This window comes from Larimichthys crocea, chromosome II, assembly GCF_000972845.2.
Source record: "Larimichthys crocea isolate SSNF chromosome II, L_crocea_2.0, whole genome shotgun sequence".
NCBI lineage: Eukaryota > Metazoa > Chordata > Actinopteri > Sciaenidae > Larimichthys > Larimichthys crocea.
The window spans coordinates 8794002-8813284 of NC_040012.1; the positions used below are offsets into that span (position 1 = coordinate 8794002).

General features: G+C 39.7%; 1 protein-coding gene across 2 annotated transcripts in view; it reads left to right on the plus strand.

Moving 5' to 3' along the window:
• Nucleotides 1-2858: 2858 nt before the first annotated feature.
• Nucleotides 2859-19283, plus strand: part of insra (insulin receptor a) — a 51260-nt gene continuing 34835 nt past the window's right edge. For both annotated transcript variants that reach the window (XM_019266272.2, XM_019266273.2), the window contains exons 1-2: nt 2859-4218; nt 13258-13806. In XM_019266272.2, the coding sequence (XP_019121817.1) occupies nt 4119-4218; nt 13258-13806 (649 nt within the window). In that variant the 5' untranslated portion in view covers nt 2859-4118. The remainder of the gene's footprint in view (nt 4219-13257; nt 13807-19283) is intronic.

Sequence of the window (19283 nt, forward strand, 5' to 3'; positions counted from 1 at the left end):
TTCCATTGGTCTGTCTGAGTGTGAGCAGTTCAACAATGGTTGAATCAGACATGGATTTTCCTTCCTCGTCTTTTTTTCCTTCAGCTTCCTTAAAATAACATCTTTAACATGGAACATGTACAGAAGGACCAAATCTAACACGGATAAAAGGTTAAGGATTGATTTTTCTTTCTTGCAAAACATTCCTAGGTAACATGTGACATTGAATTGAATTGAAAGGGAAATAAACAAACAGTTTATGTCCACATTTTTTCACAAATTTTCCCCTCCATGATCTTCTCTTAGCCCGCTATATGTGTGTATATTCGATATACAACTTGAAATTTGACAGACAGGTTGTACTGCGGTGCTTTCACATAAGCTCATAATGCAACTTAATTATACTATTTTTACCTTTAAGCAGAACATACTGTCCCTGAATACCATATGCAGATCCCTTAATCACATGCTCAATTTTTAGAAGACTGCTGATTAAGTGTTTACAAGCTTATTATTAGACCAACACATCACTAAATCAGCACAACAATGTGTTAGCTGATTTGGTGTCTTGCTACTTTAAACAAATAAGTAGCAATGAGTGGCATAACGACATAATTAGTAACATTACACCACATTAAAAGCTATTAGACAACCTGTATGGCAGCGGCTGAGTCAGTGTTGTTGGTATTGTGCTGTGAGGTGTGTGGGTTTGCTAATAATATACATTTGATTTTGCAGTAGAAAAGACGCAATTAAATACAATCAAAAGCATCATTTTGTCTTGTTTTGTGTTATTATAATAATCATGTAACTATTCTGTCATCTATCTAAGACTTGTACACCGCAGGGTGAAGGTGCCGTGCTGTTGTTACTCAAACAGCCGCATCTTCTACAAATCCCAAAGTGTAGAAACCTCACAGCTACTACAATCACACTGCTAATGTCTGTGTAAACACCTGTTGTTGCACTAAAACTGGGCATGCTTTAGCTAAACCGTACACTTGTACCTCAGTGCATGTTTATAGATACAACATATGTGTATTTATAGCCAGCATTACACCACACCACACTGTATTTGTAGTCCTTGGTATAATGTTTGTGCACCTATTTTCTGCTGCCATTCTGACATGTGATTCTGATTAATAACTGCTACATTGAGGTCTAATTAAGGAGAATAATAGACCTCTGTCGAGGTCTGTAACGTGAGTGCAGTAAAAACGCGAAACTTTCCTGAACGTGTCACTTTTTTCTGTGTAATAAAACAGTTGAATAAGCTGCCAACAATCGACAACAACTGAACTATCTCCATGACAACAGAGCAAACTCAACCCACTGGCAAAGGCCGAGATGTGGAGTGAAAGGTCTGTAAGAAGTCAGTAAGAAGTACTTGAGTCAAGATTTGTTGTTTCATACTCACGCAGGGGAGGGGGCAAGGCCAGTAATACTGATAACCAATCACAGTAGTGCTCTATAAATAAATATAATATTGTAATAATGTTAATGATCCCCGAAAAGCTGTTTATATTGCAGTTGGAGAGTTTGTTTAGAAATCATGATTTATCTAGACGTTTAACTTTAGGATGAGCAGCTTAATATTATCATTACTATACTATTATTGTTTAGATGTTAATAAAAGCATTTTCTAGATTAATCAATTAATCAAATAATTCTTTTGGTCTATAAAATGTAAGCATGTATTTTAATTAAAAAGTAACAAATGTCAATTATCATTGTTTCTCAAAGAGATTTCAAAGCATTTGTTTTCTCTGAGCAACATTTCAAAGCCTCAGAAATGAAACTTATGTAAGACTCATATAAGACAAAGAAAATCTGTATTTTTAAATTACACGATAACTAGACTAGATAATGGTAATGGTAAATAAATAAATAAATGAATTCATAGCAGTCTTCTGCATTATTGATCGCAAGGTGAAGAATTCACAAGCTAATGTATATTAAGAAATATATTTTTTATTTTTGGGATGTTATGTGTTGTAAAATTTTGTATCTTACAGAAGCCCGATATGGTCTTACATTCATACATTTTATTTCCTCTGTTTAATGAGTTATTTATGTCATTATGTTGAAATAACAAATGTTATCCCAACATAAGAAGATAATTTTCTTGAGATCTCAAGATACTGAATCATTATTTTTCAGAGATAATGCCATAATCAATTTATGATCTTGAAACAACAAAAGGATAGTCTAGAATATTAAATAATTGCAATTACGATTAAAAAATTCCTGAAATTAATTACACTGTTATCTCTGGAAAACAAAGTTTCGTTATTTGCATTTGTTATTACATAACTACATAATGACAAAAAATAACTTGAGATCTCAAGAAAACAAATTAAATTAAATTAACTGATTATCATGAGAAAACATAAGATAGATAAATGTATGACTGCTTTGGGCTTCCGTAAGATACAAAACAAAAACAATTATTACAACATATAAAAATAAAAGTGCAGTACTGGCCATGAAACCAACAGCATCAGTATAAAGTAGTATATTCATATATGTATATTATTTTATTTTATATTTATATTTACTTTATATACTGTTGGGTAGCAGAATGTATGACAGCTTGGGGCTTCCATAGACCAGATTTTTAACGGGGTTAAAAAAAAAGGTTAAATTAAAAAGATTAAGATTTATCATGTGTAATCCAATATTTTGAAGTATTATATTATATTTTGACGCTTGTACTTTTGTACTTTTACTTCAGTAAATGCATACTTCCTACTTGCAAACGCAGTATTTCTGCACTGTGGTATCATTATTTTTTTTAGATGACTGGAGTAACTGCATTACTTTTTAAACCACCTGACAAGTCGGATCAGTTTGTTGTGTAATCCAATAAGCTCCAGTCCGTATTTCCCCTCAAGCCCATCTGGCTCACTGGCAGGGTTTGTTTACTGGCGGAGAGAGGCTGGGAAGAAGGGGGATCCTACAGGACCTGAGAGACTGTACAATCTACCTCTGTGTGTGGAAGAAGAAGAAAAGGAAAAAAAATAAATAAAAATAAGTAGAAACTTTTATTTTTTCCAGCTACTTTTCTCTAAGTCAGATACACGTTTTTAATTGTGGGAGCAGTCAGCTGTGTGGAGCATAAAAACTTGGACTTCTATGTGTTTTTTTTAATTTCCAAACACACCAAAAAAAAAAAAAGAAAAAAAAGAGTGGAGTGCTGTTGAGCCACGACGAAGTCCCCGACTGTCTGTCAGCGTCCAGAGAGCGGAGGTCTCTCAAATCTCTGCACTGACTGAAGAGGACTTATTATTATTTTTTTATGTTTTTGTTTTGGAGCTAGACGTGGGGGGAAAAAATAAGCGTTTTGTGCTCGTTGGAGGATTTGAAGGGATTTTTTTTTTTAAATATATTTTACGAAAGACACGTTAACGTTACGCCACGCATGCCACAACCATCGAGTCAGCAAGCAAGCTGAAAAAAAAAAAAATTAAGTTAAGCGTCGCTTTTATCGCGATGTAAACGCATGCAACTTGCTTATTATTATTTTTTTTGTTTTGTTTTATATAAAGAATACGCAGCGTAAATGTGCGGGTTTATCGTGAGGTTTCTTCAAGTTTAAATTTAATTGAGTGGTTTGCTTTAAAAAAAAAAAAAAAAAAAAAAAAAAAAAACTTCACTTGTGGCCTGGGCTCGAGCGCTGGAGCCAGGCTAGCTCGGAGCTAGTTAGTTAGCCCAACTGCCGTTTTTTGTGCTATCAGCTCGGGACAACAAGTCTGCGTTTCTTCCTCTTCTTCTGGGACAAAACAGAACTGGACCAGCTTTATTAACCAACACAACAACAACAACAACAAAAAAAAGGTTGTGTCCCGTGGTGTTGTTTTATTAAACGTGCTTTTCCAACGCGGAGGCTAAGTTTAGCCGCAGCAGCAGCGTTAGCCTGTGTTTGACTGAACACGTTGGACTCGTTCCTCCGCCCATCTTCCGGGATGTCTTTTATTTATTTTTGTTTACCTGTTGGCCCACGCCGCAAAACAAAACCAGTTTCCTGAAGGAAGGCATTTCTTCTTGCACCAGTTTGAGCAGCAGGCCCTCCCTTTCTTTTTTCTTTTTTGTGTGTGCCAAGGATTATTTCTGCATTTGATACCCGGGAATAGTGCTGGATGGTGTCTTATCCCGAGTCAGTTATGTGGCTCCGGACTTTGTGTTTTGTTTTGACCGCTTGCTGCTTAATGATGAGCTGTCACCGAGCGAGTGGAGAGGGTAAGTTAAGCATTAAAATATCACACTTAATATGAACTATTTTAACTGTGTAATAAGGTCTGGATAAGTGTCTGTACTTGTAATTGTGTGTACACAAACAAACTAAGAAAGCAGACGTGATAAACTACAGATAAAACAAAGTAACATTTGATTAAAAAAAAACAAATATTGCACAATTTTCTGTCTGTTGCAGGTGACTGGATTAACACTGAAATAAAAAAAGAATCATTACACATTCCCTAATTGTGTGTGGAAATAGATTATAATATAAAAATAGATTATTTTACATTTTATATAGACATTTAGGATTCACATAATTAATATGTGGCTATATTTACACATTTTGAATTATATACAAAAGCCAGTAAATGTAGGATTATAAAAGACAAACATTATATTCTAACTATAACATATTTGTCTATGAAGCTACCACAAACATACTAGTGTATGTGATATTGTCATCCAGATATTTTTGTCTTGTTTGTTTGTACTGGTGATCTGATGAAGACAGGCAGGCAGCAAACAGTGGTTTTATAGACTGTCAGTGCATTGAAGGGACAAAGGTTAACACTTATCAGCTATTTGAGCCCGCAGGGACTGTAAACAAAATGTTTTGTCCCGAATAAGTAAGTAATCTAGGAATTTAGACGTATTAATTGGCTGTTATTGTAGCATGGAAAGCCTCCGGTTTGTTTCTGTGGTCAGTACAGGAATGTAACAATAAGCCCTCTTTACAGCTCCTGACAATCCCTTTATATCCGCCAGCCAACAAGCTCGGATTGATGAGAATGAATGAACACATTTGCAATCACCCGGAGACATTTTCACATTTCTCTCACACACACACACACACACCACAACGTCTGCACACACTCGCCGTTTCACTCTGTCACTTAAAGCAAATATTAGTTATATTTTTGAAGGAAACGTCTAGCAAACCTGTGGGACTACTTGCTGGGTTTTTTTACACAAGACCATTGTGGTGATCGTGACACACTGTCCCATATAACCGGGAAATGTTATCGTATTTATCTAAGCGGATCATTCAGTGGTGGTTACTTTGTGATTTACAGGTGAGAGTGTAATCTCGCAAAGTTAACAGCTCATCATGGAGTTTGTCTCCCGTTCAGACGTACTGAAATAGCAAAATAAATATAGCTGTTCTTTTGACACTTGGCTTTGCACAGTTGGCTTGTGTTCAGGTTATGTGTCATTGCTTTGTTTTGTAATGAACTCTGAAAATGTTGCTAAATTAGGTCGCAAAGCAACGTTGATTTAAAATCTAAACAATGAATAAAAAGCTGTACTTAAAATATGAGTTAATGCTCAAAAAGTTTTATAAGTTACTTCAAATCTTTGCTCAGAACAGAGAGTGCATATCGAAATATGTTGCATTTGTTTTGGTGCAAAATTATAGGTGCTTTTTATTAAGATTATCTATTACATTGCTCCAAAGTGTTCACCCATTCATTTAAAAAAGTGCTTTAGGGTTTGTTTGTTACAGTAATCTTGACACGAGCACACAAACAGTAGCACACACTCTCCCCTTTCTTCAGAATAAGAAGTTAGTCTACTGTACACACACACGCTCACAGTGTATGTAGCCCCAGGCAGCTTTTAAAACTCATACTACTGCAGTAGTACATGGCATTTAAGAGGTGCTCTGAAGGAGAAGAAAAGCTCAGACTCCATCACCTTTCATCAGGTTTTTAGCGTGGGGCGAACGGAGCGATGTCATCAAACCAGTTTGAGCAAGACTTTCAAGATATAATTCAACAGTTGTGTAATTGCACTGCACCCCCCTCTTCTTCTTCTTCTTCCTCTTCTTCCTCTTCTTCCTCCCACTCCTCTCAGACTTGAGAGTGAACCACAGAAGGGAAGCGTGGAACCTGGGCCTCACACTGGCTGATTTCATAAGCTTGGACCGACCAGTGTCGAAGTCAGGAAATCTTCTGAGCTACTTGTTGGTAGCTGTCCAGCTCAGCTTGATGGAAAAATTCACCTAATAATGAAAGCTTATATTTAGTGGCAGTATGAATTGATTTAATTTATTTAGCGTCAGCTGTCCATAACTGCAATGTGGCCTGTGCTTTGGTACATTCAGTTCAGCTCCAGTTTGGGCCTCTCCTGTCGTAACATTACATTTTCCTAAAAGATAAACACTCAGCCTCTATTTTTAACAATGCTTACTGCTGTTATGAAGGCTTGGATGTAAAACTTTCTGTCTGTTTGCCACTGTTTCCTAACAAACATTACCTCAGGGTGTTTGTGTTTTTAATGCTAAATCTCTTGCACTACATTGTTTTTAGCTTTTATACTTTGTGTAGATTAGTATGTTGTATGTTCAGCCGCAGTCAAAAGCTTGATTCAGTCAATGTTTTTCTTTGTTTTTATTATCTTAGATTAACGTTGAAGACATAGAAACTATGAAATAACATAAACAGAAGTCAAAACAAGTCTAAACAAAGAAGATTATATATGTTTTATATGATATATTCTTCAAGGTGTGCACTTGTTGGCTGCTTTTCCTTCGCTCTGCGGTCCAGCTCACTTCGAAACCATCGCAGCTGGGTTTTTGGCCGGGTGATTGTGGAGGCCAGGTCCTTTAATGCAGCCCTGCAGGGACTCTCCTTCTTGGTCAAATAGTCCTTACATAACCTGGAGGTGTGTTTTGGGTCATTGTTCTGTCGGAAAACAAATAATGGTCCCACTGAGCTCAAAAACCAGACAGGATGGCATGTTGCTGCAGAAGCCTGTGTTAGACATGGGGGTTAAGCCTCCTCCACCTTGCTTTGTGGTGGGAACCACACATGCGGATATCATCCGTTCACCTTTTCTGTGTCTCACAAAGACAAATTTGGACTCACCAGACCAAAGTGCAGATCTCCACTGGTCTAATGTCCATTCCACAGTTTTATTCTCCTTGTTGGTCTCCTTCAGAGATTCAACCATGGAGACCTGGGTCACACAGTCTCCTGTAGAGAACTCTGTAAAGCATTTCTGCTGGCTTTAATCTGAGTTGCCATTAATTGGCGATTTCTAACTGTAATGAACTTATCCTCTGCAGCCTCCTGGGGCGGTCCTCATGAGAGCCAGTTTGATCGGAGACACATTTAAAGTTTTTGACATTGTTTGGATTGATTGACCTTTGGCATCGGACAGTTGTTTACTGTTTGTTGCCATAATACGGATTACTGCAGCAGTTGAATAGGACTACCTCCGAACAACTGATTGTCTGATTGACTACGCCATGGAGCTGGTGCAACACTTTGAATAATCTAAAATATAAAACCTTTGTTGACACTTTTTTCGTTGACCATATAACTACGCGTGTTATTTCATAGTTTTGATGTCAATGTAGAAAGTAATAAAAATAAAGAAAAAACATTGAATGTTAAAGTTCGTCCAAACTTTTGACTTTTTGTATATTGTATTTAATGTTGTTGTATCTGTTATTTATAGTAATAGTTATATTTGTCTGTAATCCTACATTGTAAATAATGTTTTTTTTTTAAAAACTTGTACAAAGGGGGCATATGATTTCTGCCTACCTGGTTAGGAAACAGTTTCTGCTGTGGAACAGGTTAAAAATATTTTTAACACAGATTATTTTCTCATCCACATGGTTAAAAATGTGTTTGAGGAGTCTAGAAATACCTCTCAGAACAGTGGTAAGTGTTGTTTTACAGCTTTTCAGGTTTTTCAAACATCTGTTTGTTTATTATTCCACAAACTGCGGTTTAACTTACAGTTCTGCTCACCTCGTGGCCCGGTTGTCAGACTGCAGCGTATTGTTGTGTCACTAAGATAACACATTACTTTGTCAAAGGCGAGTGTCAAGCGGCTGGGGCTTGCCATGAAGCCACTGGCAGCCTGTCGTTAAGCACCGATCTGGTCAGTGCAGATCTCGTAAAGGAAGTGGCGTCAGTTAGTGACCTGGCACTCTTGATTTACGCCTCCTGACAAGGAGAGCAATTGTAAGGTGATGAAACTGTCACCCGCCCCGCCACCTTTTCAAAAACACTGTCTCAGGTACCAAAGTCATGAGTTGTTTGACGTGTATACAATAGAATGATTTTTGCACTCGTCTCCCTCAACAATGGCTGTCTAATCCAGGTTGACAGGTTCACGTTTGAAATTATATACAGCTTGAAAAAGGAGCGATCAGGCGCACCTGTAGTTTTTCACTTTGACCACACAGGCGTCTGACAAAGAGGCCTTGTTATGTCAGATGTTTACCCTTGACACCGGTTTAAAGTTAATGTGCTTGTTATTGTGCTCTCACGCTTTAAGTAATAATTACATCAATGCCAACGTTGGCAGAGAGAATACATTTGTAAGAGAGTGCAGCTGCTGGGGCAACTGAATCACCAAATGATCTTTGGTCCAGAGCCATTTCTCTACAGGATACACATCAAACAATCCCAAGAGGGAACTTTGTGGTTTTTTATTCTCTCGCTCTTTTACTCCATTTCACTCTATTTAAAGACCAGGGCCTGAATTACTTTGGTGTCATTTGTATTCCCCAGACTTGAATTGTATTGTGAGTGTGTTGCACTCGCCGTGCCACCCTTACCCAAACAGCCGTGCTTACAAAACATGTAAAGTAGAGCGTGAACTGTTGAGGATGACTCTTGAGCAATTTCACAACAGCCTTCTATCTCTTTACAGTTGTAGTAATGTCACTTTCTAACTGCTGTAATATCTAATCCTTCGCAGCTGAAGAGATGTCAAACCTCTCAATTAACTGTAATTGCAGCCAAGAGTGTTTCTAAATGAAATGGTTGTGAACCATCGCGTTTGAGGTCACATGCAGAACAGTAGTATGTTTTGTTTTATATGTCATTGCTACAATTCAGAAGAGAAGGAAGTTGTTTTCTGTGCCTTTTTTTTTAAATTAAAGAAAACAGCCCCTCTTACATCCCATGTCAGTTTGGACACGTAAACTTTGTGAACATGCATGTGGGTGACCTCTGCGTTTTGTGGTTGGGTTTTCAGCCCAGGTTAGAAAACAACAGAACAGCGAAACCTTGCAAAGGGAAGTGTTGCAATCACCGAGTGTTTGTGTTTCTGAATGCTCACTGTGGCCTCAGCTCAGCCCAGTCATCAGTCTAACAGTCTGTTGCCCTCCCCGCCCCCTACCCCTCCACACACACTTGTCTATCCACCATGTATCAATGCCTGTCGATGCTTGCAACTGTAGTGAAAGGATTGTGCCACTGTGCACACAGACTGTGCAGCGCTGACTTTAGACTGACTTGGATATGTACAGTGTTCGTGTTCACACGTCAGATTTACAGTTCAGTACATTTACAAGGACAGTGGCATGTCATCATTGCGTATACACTTGATATTAACTATCTGGTCTTGTTTGCAGCTTGTCTGCATAATTGTGCATAATTGTGACATTGTAAATGTGTAAGTAGGGTCAAAGAAGTCAGACTTTTTCTTCTCGTGGGCGGATTTGTTTTTCCTTTTCCTCTCAAACATGATCAGGCTGTATTGATTTCCTTCAACTCTGGCTGACTTTGACTGTGGTCTGATCACAATGTGAAACAGACCACCTTCAGATGTGGCTCAGTGGACAACGCCTGAACGTATGATGTTCTTATAATGTGCAACTGATTATTTGCACCATTGTATTATTGCGTCATCCTCTGCTGAGTGATCACAGTCTATGAAATGTGAAAAAAAAAATAAAATAAAGATGCTCATCACAACTTCCTAGAGACAAAGATGTTGTGTTGTTTTTGTTCAACCAAAAGTCTACAGCAGCGAATTATCTAATTTTAAAAGCTGAAAACAGACGCTGTGTGCAATCTTCTTCCACTCGTGCTTGAAAAATTACCGAAACATCAAATAAAACCTATCGTTTAATTGACTTACCTTTTCAGCTCCGATAATGTACATTTTTCTTTATCCAGACTAGGGATGCAGCAATGTTAGATTTCATTTCTCTTGCACGTCTTGCAGCCACCTTAGTTTCTCCTTCATGCTAAAAAAATGAGGGTGACACAAGGGGGTTACAATCCACAACTACACCTCCCAGATTATAAAACATCTTACACACTGGACCTTCAACTCACAGCATATTCGTTGTGACAGAAAGCTATAACTGAGTCTTTTACAGTTACAAAACTTAACCGTTATAAACCGTGGTTAATGGTGAATTATATTCTCCAGAAACAAATAGAGCTGACTGTTTCCATGGTTATGAACGTTTGTGCTTTAGTGAAATTGATTTTATTTTCTTCTTTTATGTTTTTAAATGCCATGCTGAGGTACTTTGATTCGTCTCTGTGCTTGAAAATTGGCATATAAATTAGATTTTTCTTTATTTGTCAGTGGAATTAATTTGTTGTTGGTTTTATTTTGTTTTTTCTTTGGATTCATTACTGATAAAAACTTTTAACCAAACTTTTAATCTCTCTCTCTGTCTCTCTAATGTGGTTATGCAGTTATTAAGAACATGTTTTTCCTTGCTCAGTGTTCCATCATACTGCCACTTTTTAATTAACCTTAAAAGTTCAGTGTCTTAGAGATGCAGACAGTGTGTGACTTCTGATGGCATCGGCTAATGAAAGTCTGCCCCTCTAATGGCTCTAATTGTCGATTCAGAGCACCGTGGCTGTGTTTTCAGTCTTGTCTGGCTCAGCGTAGGTGATGTATTGAGAGCCTAGTCACCATAGTAACCTTTGTGATGTCTCCCAGTTTTTTCCCCCCACCTCTTTCCCAACAATACAGGGAGCATTTAAATTCAGCGATGCACCTGATTTGTTTAGCTTAAATCATGTCAGACTGATTGTCAGTGCTCGACTGCAAAACAACAGCAAAAAAAAAAGAAAGTTGTGCCAAAGTTTTGTTTCTAAACTAAAGTATTCACACACGGAGAAGTCAGCTCGGTCAGTTCTTTCTCTGCTGCCGTTCTAAAATTCCTCACTTACACACCAGGGCTGCCATGTTCCAGTTTCCAATGTGAGCCACTATCGGTGCGGCCGGAGTGTATTAGATTCTCTATTGGGAATGTGGTGCTAAAAATACTGGCCTGGCTGAAAGTGTACACTGATAGGAGCCTGGACTCGCCGCCCTGTGATGATTTGCCTTCTTCGCGGGGTCACTCAGTGCTCTGCTGGCTGACTAAACTGCGACTACAGAACCACCGTCTCCCCTCCCCTTGTATCGTTACACCGCCAGCGTCTTTGTCCATTAAACGGTTTTGTTCGACTGTGTGTGAGGTCTCGTACGAGAAAGAGGGAGGCTCTTTGTAGCTGTAAATGTGTTCCCTGATGGACACGGCAGTGAGCAACATTTGCAGCACACTCCACTGGCAGTTACCGTCAGTTTGATAGGAAATGTTTCATTTGGAGGTGGATGTGTTGAAATTACAGGCTTGTGGCATGCCATTCATGCTTACAATTCGGCTACACTCCCAAGACCACAAAGAGAACTGCAGATCTAAATGTAGTTTTAAAAAGAGAAATGTACTTTTTAACATGCCAAGTTGCTTTTAATAGCTTGCAGCTTAAATCCATGTTAGGACATTTTGTGTGTACTTTTAAACAAGCCTCAAAGTTGTAGGCTGAACTCTAGATAGTTGCTGCAGAGCGAGCATGCTGGTTAAGGTCATGGAGTGGAAAGCGTGTTGTTTAGACACCGTGTGTGTGTGTGCGTGTGTGTGTGTGTCGGTTGTCTTGTACTGTTATGCAACAGAAGGTGTAAAATGAGCTGCTGCCATAAAGAGGTGCATGCCTAGCTGTTACACCGCTTCCCCACATGGTTGACCAGTTGGCCTGATGTGCCCAGCTCAATGGTGGGTCAGTTGGTAAACAAATACAGTCCCTCTAAACCAGGCAGCTCACCTCCCAGCTGCACCGTGACTTGTGAACTGTAAAATCGTGTGCCTGGAATGTCCCACGTCGCACCTGCAAAGGAAAACGGTCTTTATGACTGTCATTACTTGTGTTATGTCACACAAAGCATATGCCAGAGAGTTTGGCTGATTTCCCAACGAGAGAGTTGAGGAAATCCTCATTACTGTCAGCTCTCTCCATACAGACCACCACCTGTGTCTGTGTGTGTAATAGTGTTTGATGTATTTTCCAGGAGGTTCAAGAGCACTGTACCGCATGTACAGTTTCATCTAGAGCTGAGCTACTTGGCTGATTAATCAATTGAAATAAAACAACTTGAGTATTGTTATAATAAATATAATTTCCTCAAGCAATAAGGCCAAAAAATTTGCAGGATTTAGCTTCCAAAATGTGAAGATCTACGACTTTTCTGCTGAGCTTTGAGTTGTTGGTTCAACAAAATATGTAATTTGTTGTTCTTTGGTGATCTTATAAATTATCTGATATGCAGTAGACTAAACTAAGCAGATCTAAAATGATTGTGACAGTTAAAATGTAAGCCGTCTGCACAGTAGCACAGTTCAGGAGTTTCTCATCAAACAGGATCATGTGTCTGGGTGAAGACTGACAAAGCCACAAATCTACTACTGGTGCAATACGCGGCCATTAGTACAGTTCCCCCCTCACAGACAAATATTTTTAACGCATTAGGTAATGTTTTTTATGGTCTTAAGTTACAGAAGGAACTCCACAAATCAACCTAGCGTAACTAAGGATGAGCACAGCCCTAACCGTGATGACAGCACTCCATATTTGACAGTGGCTCCCAGCCAGCTATGTGGTTGCTAAACAAAATGTCAGTGAAGATGGTCTGGTCTTCATCAAAGCCAGAGACATAACCGCATATTTTTCAGTAAAATATCTCCTCTAATTACCAAGAGAGCTATTTTTTCCCTCCTTAAGACCATGTCTGACTTCTTCAACCCTGTTTTTCCAGTTTACAGTGCAGACGTCTTGCATCATTCACGTTCAGCTGAGAGTTATAACATTTCCTTTTCATAAGGCACTTCTGTCCAGTGAGACATCAGACTTCTGTTACTACTGTTTGAGCCTTGTTTTTATAAATATACATGGTCGTACATGAAGGTATCAAGTTTCTGAATTGTCTTTCCTTGTGTGTTTTTTTTAGTTTGTCCAAGCAAGGACATCCGGAACAATGTGACCAACCTGCAGACACTTGAGAACTGCACTGTGATCGAAGGCCACCTGAAGATCTTACTCATGTTCAGGACCAAGCCCGAAGATTTCAGAGGCCTCAGTTTCCCCAAACTGATAGTGGTCACTGACTACCTGTTGCTCTTCCGAGTTTACGGCCTGGAGAGCCTCAGCGACCTCTTCCCGAACCTAACTGTGATCAGAGGCAACAATCTGTTCTTCAACTACGCCCTGGTGATGTTTGAGATGCTCCAGCTGCGAGAGATCGGCCTCCATAGCTTGATGAACATCACCCGAGGAGCCGTGAGAATCGAGAAGAACCCTGATCTCTGCTATCTTTCCACCCTGGACTGGTCCAAAATCCTGGACTCGGTTGAGGACAACTACATCGTGGCTAACAAGAACGACAGAGAGTGTGGAGACGTGTGCCCGGGGGCGGCCGTCGGAAAGACCACCTGCCAGACTACCACCATCAATGGGCACTTCAGCGAGCGCTGCTGGACTCAGAACCAGTGTCAAAGAAGTAAGCAGTATTTTATTATATTTCTATACCTCTCATGTCATATGTATTGATCACAGACTGTCAGCGTTCATACAGTTTGGTACAGAAACAATGACGAAAATAAATACTCACTGAATATGGTAGCACTGAGCACACTGCTGCTGGAGTACTAATCCAGATTTTATATGCTTTATATACACTGACGGCAAAACCTCACCAAGCATGTCTACATGAGGTTGAAGCTGTTTTGGTTCGTTCTCCACATGACTTCAAACTCCACCTGGAGCACTTCAGAAGTATTTTTTATCAATATATGCTACATAGATAAATGTTTTTATGATTGGAAGTTTGCACAGGGTATTTTTATTTTAGAAAATTGACCAGATTCTTTATGCCATTTCTGTGTCTGACCCTGACCAGCTTGAGCTGCCCTGTAAAGATTGACTGGCATGCTCGTGGTGTCCGTCAAAAGTGGAATAGCCACGTATTCTCAGAGGAGCACAGTGGAGACCCGTTTCTGGTCTCAGACCGCGGTGCTTCCATTGTGGGTTGAAACATTGACTAGAACAACCACGATTAGCTCTAGCGGTCGCGGTGCACACAGAACACATCGCATCCGTGGCCGGTGGGATTTAGCCTTTGGAAGTCACCCCAGGTTTGTCTTGTTACTCTTTTACAGCCAGGCAATTTTCTATTGTCTTTTATAATTTGCTAAGATGATTCCCTTCCACCTAGCGATATTTCAAAATCATTTTCAAAGATCTTCCTGCAGTAAATTTTATGAATGGACTGCAGTGTCTCCGATGGCCATTGTGATATGTAGGATCACAACAATCCTGGATCAGGGCTAAAAACGTTTATTAGTTTAAAGTTTTTATGTTTATAAATCATCAGATTGATAAACAACAGCTGTAACATTACCGAGTAAGATGATACAACCTTTGAAATTCACCATACCAAAACATTTTTCTGTTAAATCATAAGATCATAATCTGTCTCATGTCGATGTCAGCAGACAAATCTTGCTCAGTTGCTTGCTCATTGTCATATAAATGTTTTGTAACTGACCAGTAGCTCATTCTCTAGTTCTTCTCAGCTGTTTTCCACCAACATCATCATTTTTTCCATTCCCCTTTTGCTTTTGCTACACGTCTAACCAGTCTCAACATTTACAGACTTCAGCTCTGCATTTTGATCAAATAAAAGCGCATGATGGTCACTGTTTAAAACAAAAAAAGATCTTTTATTCACGTGAACACAACCTGTTTTGCCAAAAGTAAGTTGTGTTCGTCTTTTTCTTATTTTTAGTGTTGAAATGTCAAAGCTGTGTCATTTAGTTTAGTTAGGTAGGCCAACTTTTGTGGCAATGCGGGCACAAACTGATGTGACGAAACACCTCGCCGGTTAGTCTTTGAATGCTTACCCTTAATAAGACTGCTGTGTTGTCATTGCTCATGTTGTGTGGAGGAGGTAGTGCATATCTCATTGTACCCTTTAAGCACAGCTCCTGTACTGTAAAATGACAAGCCCTTCCATCTCGCACTGCCAAAGAGTTCAAGTTCAGGTGCTGAGAAGAATTTTACATACTGGTGCTGCCTGAACACCTTGGCTCGCACCATTACGCAACACACGCTGGTTTAACAGCTCTTTTGAACGAGTTTATCTGCACATATTGTTTGTTTGGTGTGGCAGGCTTCATGCTGTTTCTGTTGAGCTGAGCGAGGTCCATTATTATGCTCTTGACTCTGAAGACTCTTGACTCTTTCTATAGGTTTTTCCCACTAATGACTTTGTACTTGAGGGGATTACTCATAGTCATCACTTGCAGAACAGGCATGATTTTCTAATTGTGTGCGATGATGATGAATCAAGAACCAGGAGGTGAGTGGCAAGCTCTGATCTTCAGTCATGCGTCTGCATTCGGCAGGGGCAGGGCCTGTGGTCTTGTGGTCTGGGCCCTGCGGTTTTTTGCCTACTTTCACTAAAGCATGAAAAGATCCGTTAAGCCCGAGCTAGAACCACAGGATAGGGCGCAAGGCATTCGGTGTCCTCTTCAGATGTACCATTACTGCTTTTTATAGATCTCCTGTAGTTGTTAAAGTTTCCCAAACATTCTTTTATATCAGTGTCAGGTCAATAACCTGCATTTATAAACAAACAGATGCTGGATCTGATAAAACGAGAGAGGGATAAATGTATGTCTTATTATTCTTATTGCGAGAAAAAGTGTCTTTAATCTATCTTAATATAAAACAACTGAAAAATGGTGACAGCGCTGTCTTCAAAAAGTTTTGTAACACAAAGCAGCGGGTAAGTACACCAACAGAAAACAAAGCTGTGGGACCACGAGGCTTGGCTTAGCTCCCATGTTTGGAGTCACAACCCATTTCCCTTCCCTGCTTCTATAACGGGGGTAATTTGAGCTTCTCCCGGAGCAGCCACCGTTAATTTCCCCCTCCTTTTTACACCAAACTGGGTGCGTCCGTTCAGCAAAGTGGCAAAGCAAGGTTGCAGGAGATGCTCATTACCAAAGCTGATTAGATTTGAGTGACAGGCGCACACACAAACACACACTGTCAACAGCTGTAATAGTGGCAAATGCAGGACGACATCCTGTGTAGCATCTTTCTCATATTTGTAGTTAATTCTCTGAAATTGTTTTCAAATTTGGGCTAAATTATGTTTTGAGATTTTATGGAGTTTTGTTAAAGATAAGTGCCAGACAAACAAACCCAAATGTCAGATATTCACGCAGAAAGAGCTTTCCTACCAAAGCTTGAACATTTACATAATGCTGAACATTTTAGGGGCTATTTCTGTTGTTTTGCCACATCACAAAGTACTTATTGGACATTATAGTGCATTTAAATACGATATAAGGCTGTCACAATACCAGAATTTTAAACTTTGATACAATACTAGAAATAAAAAAACCAAACAGTATTCAATACATCTTTTGATAAACGGCAAAAAAAGCACAAAAAGTAGTATAATTTATTATTTTAAAGGTCGCCAGTGTTTGTGTGGTTATTTGACATTTACATTACCCCGTTTCTAGCAAGTTATTTCTTATGTTAACAATGTAATTCTGCTTAAATCTCCATTTTATTGTAGTGTTTACTCACAAATTAGTTTAATCTGCTCACCTCCCTCTCTTTCCTCCATACCCACCGACTTGCCCCGCCACACCTCTTTCTGTTTCTCTCTCAAACAGTACAAGCAGTACTTTTCTAAACTTGGCCAAAAAAACAAAAACTCACATTTTGGATTTTTTCCACCTGCGATCCTGTTTTCACAGCAGCAGGTGAGCCGTGTACGGAGGAGGTTTGTTGTTAATGATGCAGCTGATCAAAACCAACCACCAACCAGGTGTGTTCACTGTTTACTGTTGCAGCCTGTGCTTGTAAAATAAACACCATGTCCTCGTCTTCAACAAAATACCAGATAACATCTCCCTCTCTCTCTCTTTGTGTCTCTGCAACAGAGCATGTGCGATTGTTAGTAGACCGTACCGGAGGAAGAGAGCCAAGTGGATGGCTTGGATTTTAGATACTATTGAACATATAGTATCATATCATGTAAAACATATGGTATGAAAATAACAATCAAAGTATCGATACTCATGATGAGAAGTTGGCACCTTGCACGGCAGCCTCTGTCATCAGTTTGTGAATGGCTGAATGTGATAAGTGTACAATTCGCTCTGAGTGATTGGAAGATCAAGAGCTGCTATCCAAATACATACAAATCCATTTACCATTTAAAAATATCAGACTATTTTGAAAAACCATGTTTATCGGTAATAATCAATAACTTTCAAACATATAACCTTAATATCTCAAGTCTGTTAGAAACACAGGCTTATTCAACAAAAACAAAGCAGACCTTTATTTCCTTTTCAAAAATTGAATTGAAATTATGAGCAGACACGGAGGGAAATATTACTTGGAGTCTATTTGCTTGTAATAAATTACTATTTCTCGCCAACAGTCATTTGAAGATAATGGGCATTTGATTATGTTTTGGTAATGGCTGTTATGTGGCACAGCTTTTTGGCTGTGAGGATGTCAGCTTAGCTCAAGCCCTGAAAGAAGATGGCAGCTGAAAATATTGGCTGTGACTCAATTAGAAACCAGGGGCTTCCCGTTGGGATATTTTTTTTCCCCCACTGCTTAACTGCCTTACTGACAGATTGTCCATCAAATTTATTCTTTTTTTTAGCGTATTTTTTATGTTTGTTTTTTTCTGATTAGTATTTTAAGGACATTTTATGTCTTTTTATAGAGTTGACTGTAGAGAATGGGAATGATATGTGACATCGGTGCCTGGCCAGATTCAAACAAGAGGATGCACAAAAAACACCGGGTCTTCAACCTAATGGTGCATATCTAATTATTTTTATTCAAATTTAAAGGGGAATGAACCAAGTAGTTTCTGAGTCATATCGGTGCACATAAGTTGGATTACTGTAAAATGAAATCCAGTGTTTCCTTTCTCATTTTGACGTGCATTAGAAATTCTGACATCTGTTAAATCCTTTTACTGTAATTTACGACGCAAGCATGGTGTCACCCACAAAATAGTTCTGTTATAACTGTTTTCAAGGTCAGAATGTAGTGGCTTTGTCCACCACCGCGTTGGCAGTCCCGTCTCTTCCGCCCCCCAGCTAATCTTAAAATCGTGGATCATTGGCAGACCCAAGGTGTGCCCAATGATGGCAACGACACCTACCTGTCAATCAAAGCGACCACGCTGTTAATTATGTCTAATTACAGTCTGTGCAGTAGTGATTGGGGGTTGGAGACGCAGTATTTAGATCCCATCTGCATATTTCTGTTACATACTTAATAAGCTCCCATAAGGTCTCGTAGCAAACACCTCCACCTGTGATTGGCTTGGCTCTTTACACACTCGTAGCATGTGTGCCGCTGTCACAATTGGAGCGTAGCTATGAATCACATTTGAGTGAGGTGAGGTGAGGAGCCGGACCCTTCTCGATATGGATGTTCCAAATTTAATCTTGGCTCGCATCTCACGTGTCTGACCACCAATCACAAGGTGGACTTGGAGATTTGCCAGGGTCAGCGTGTGTAATGGCAACACAGACATGGGTTATAAATCACACAGGGACATGTTTGTGTGGACAGAGTGGACGGCTATTGTTTAGTCTTGCTGCTAGGAAACAGGAGAGTAACACTGTGGTGTAATCGTGGATATGAACACATCAGTCATTCACCCAGCCGGCATCAGAAGGAAAAGCGAGGTCACTACGGCGGTGAGGAGGGTGGGTTTGGGGGGTTGGGGTCCCGCCTCACCGCTGACGCTCAGCTCTCCTCTCCGCCGACCTTGTCGCAGCTCCCACACGCAACGGTCAGCGCTGGCGCCACGATCCTCTCCCACTCTGAACAATGGCGGTCGTAGAAGTTCTCGGAGCGCTCTTCCCAATTGTTTCCCGTCTTTGTTCGTCTGCTTCCTCTCCGAGGTTATGAATGGACACA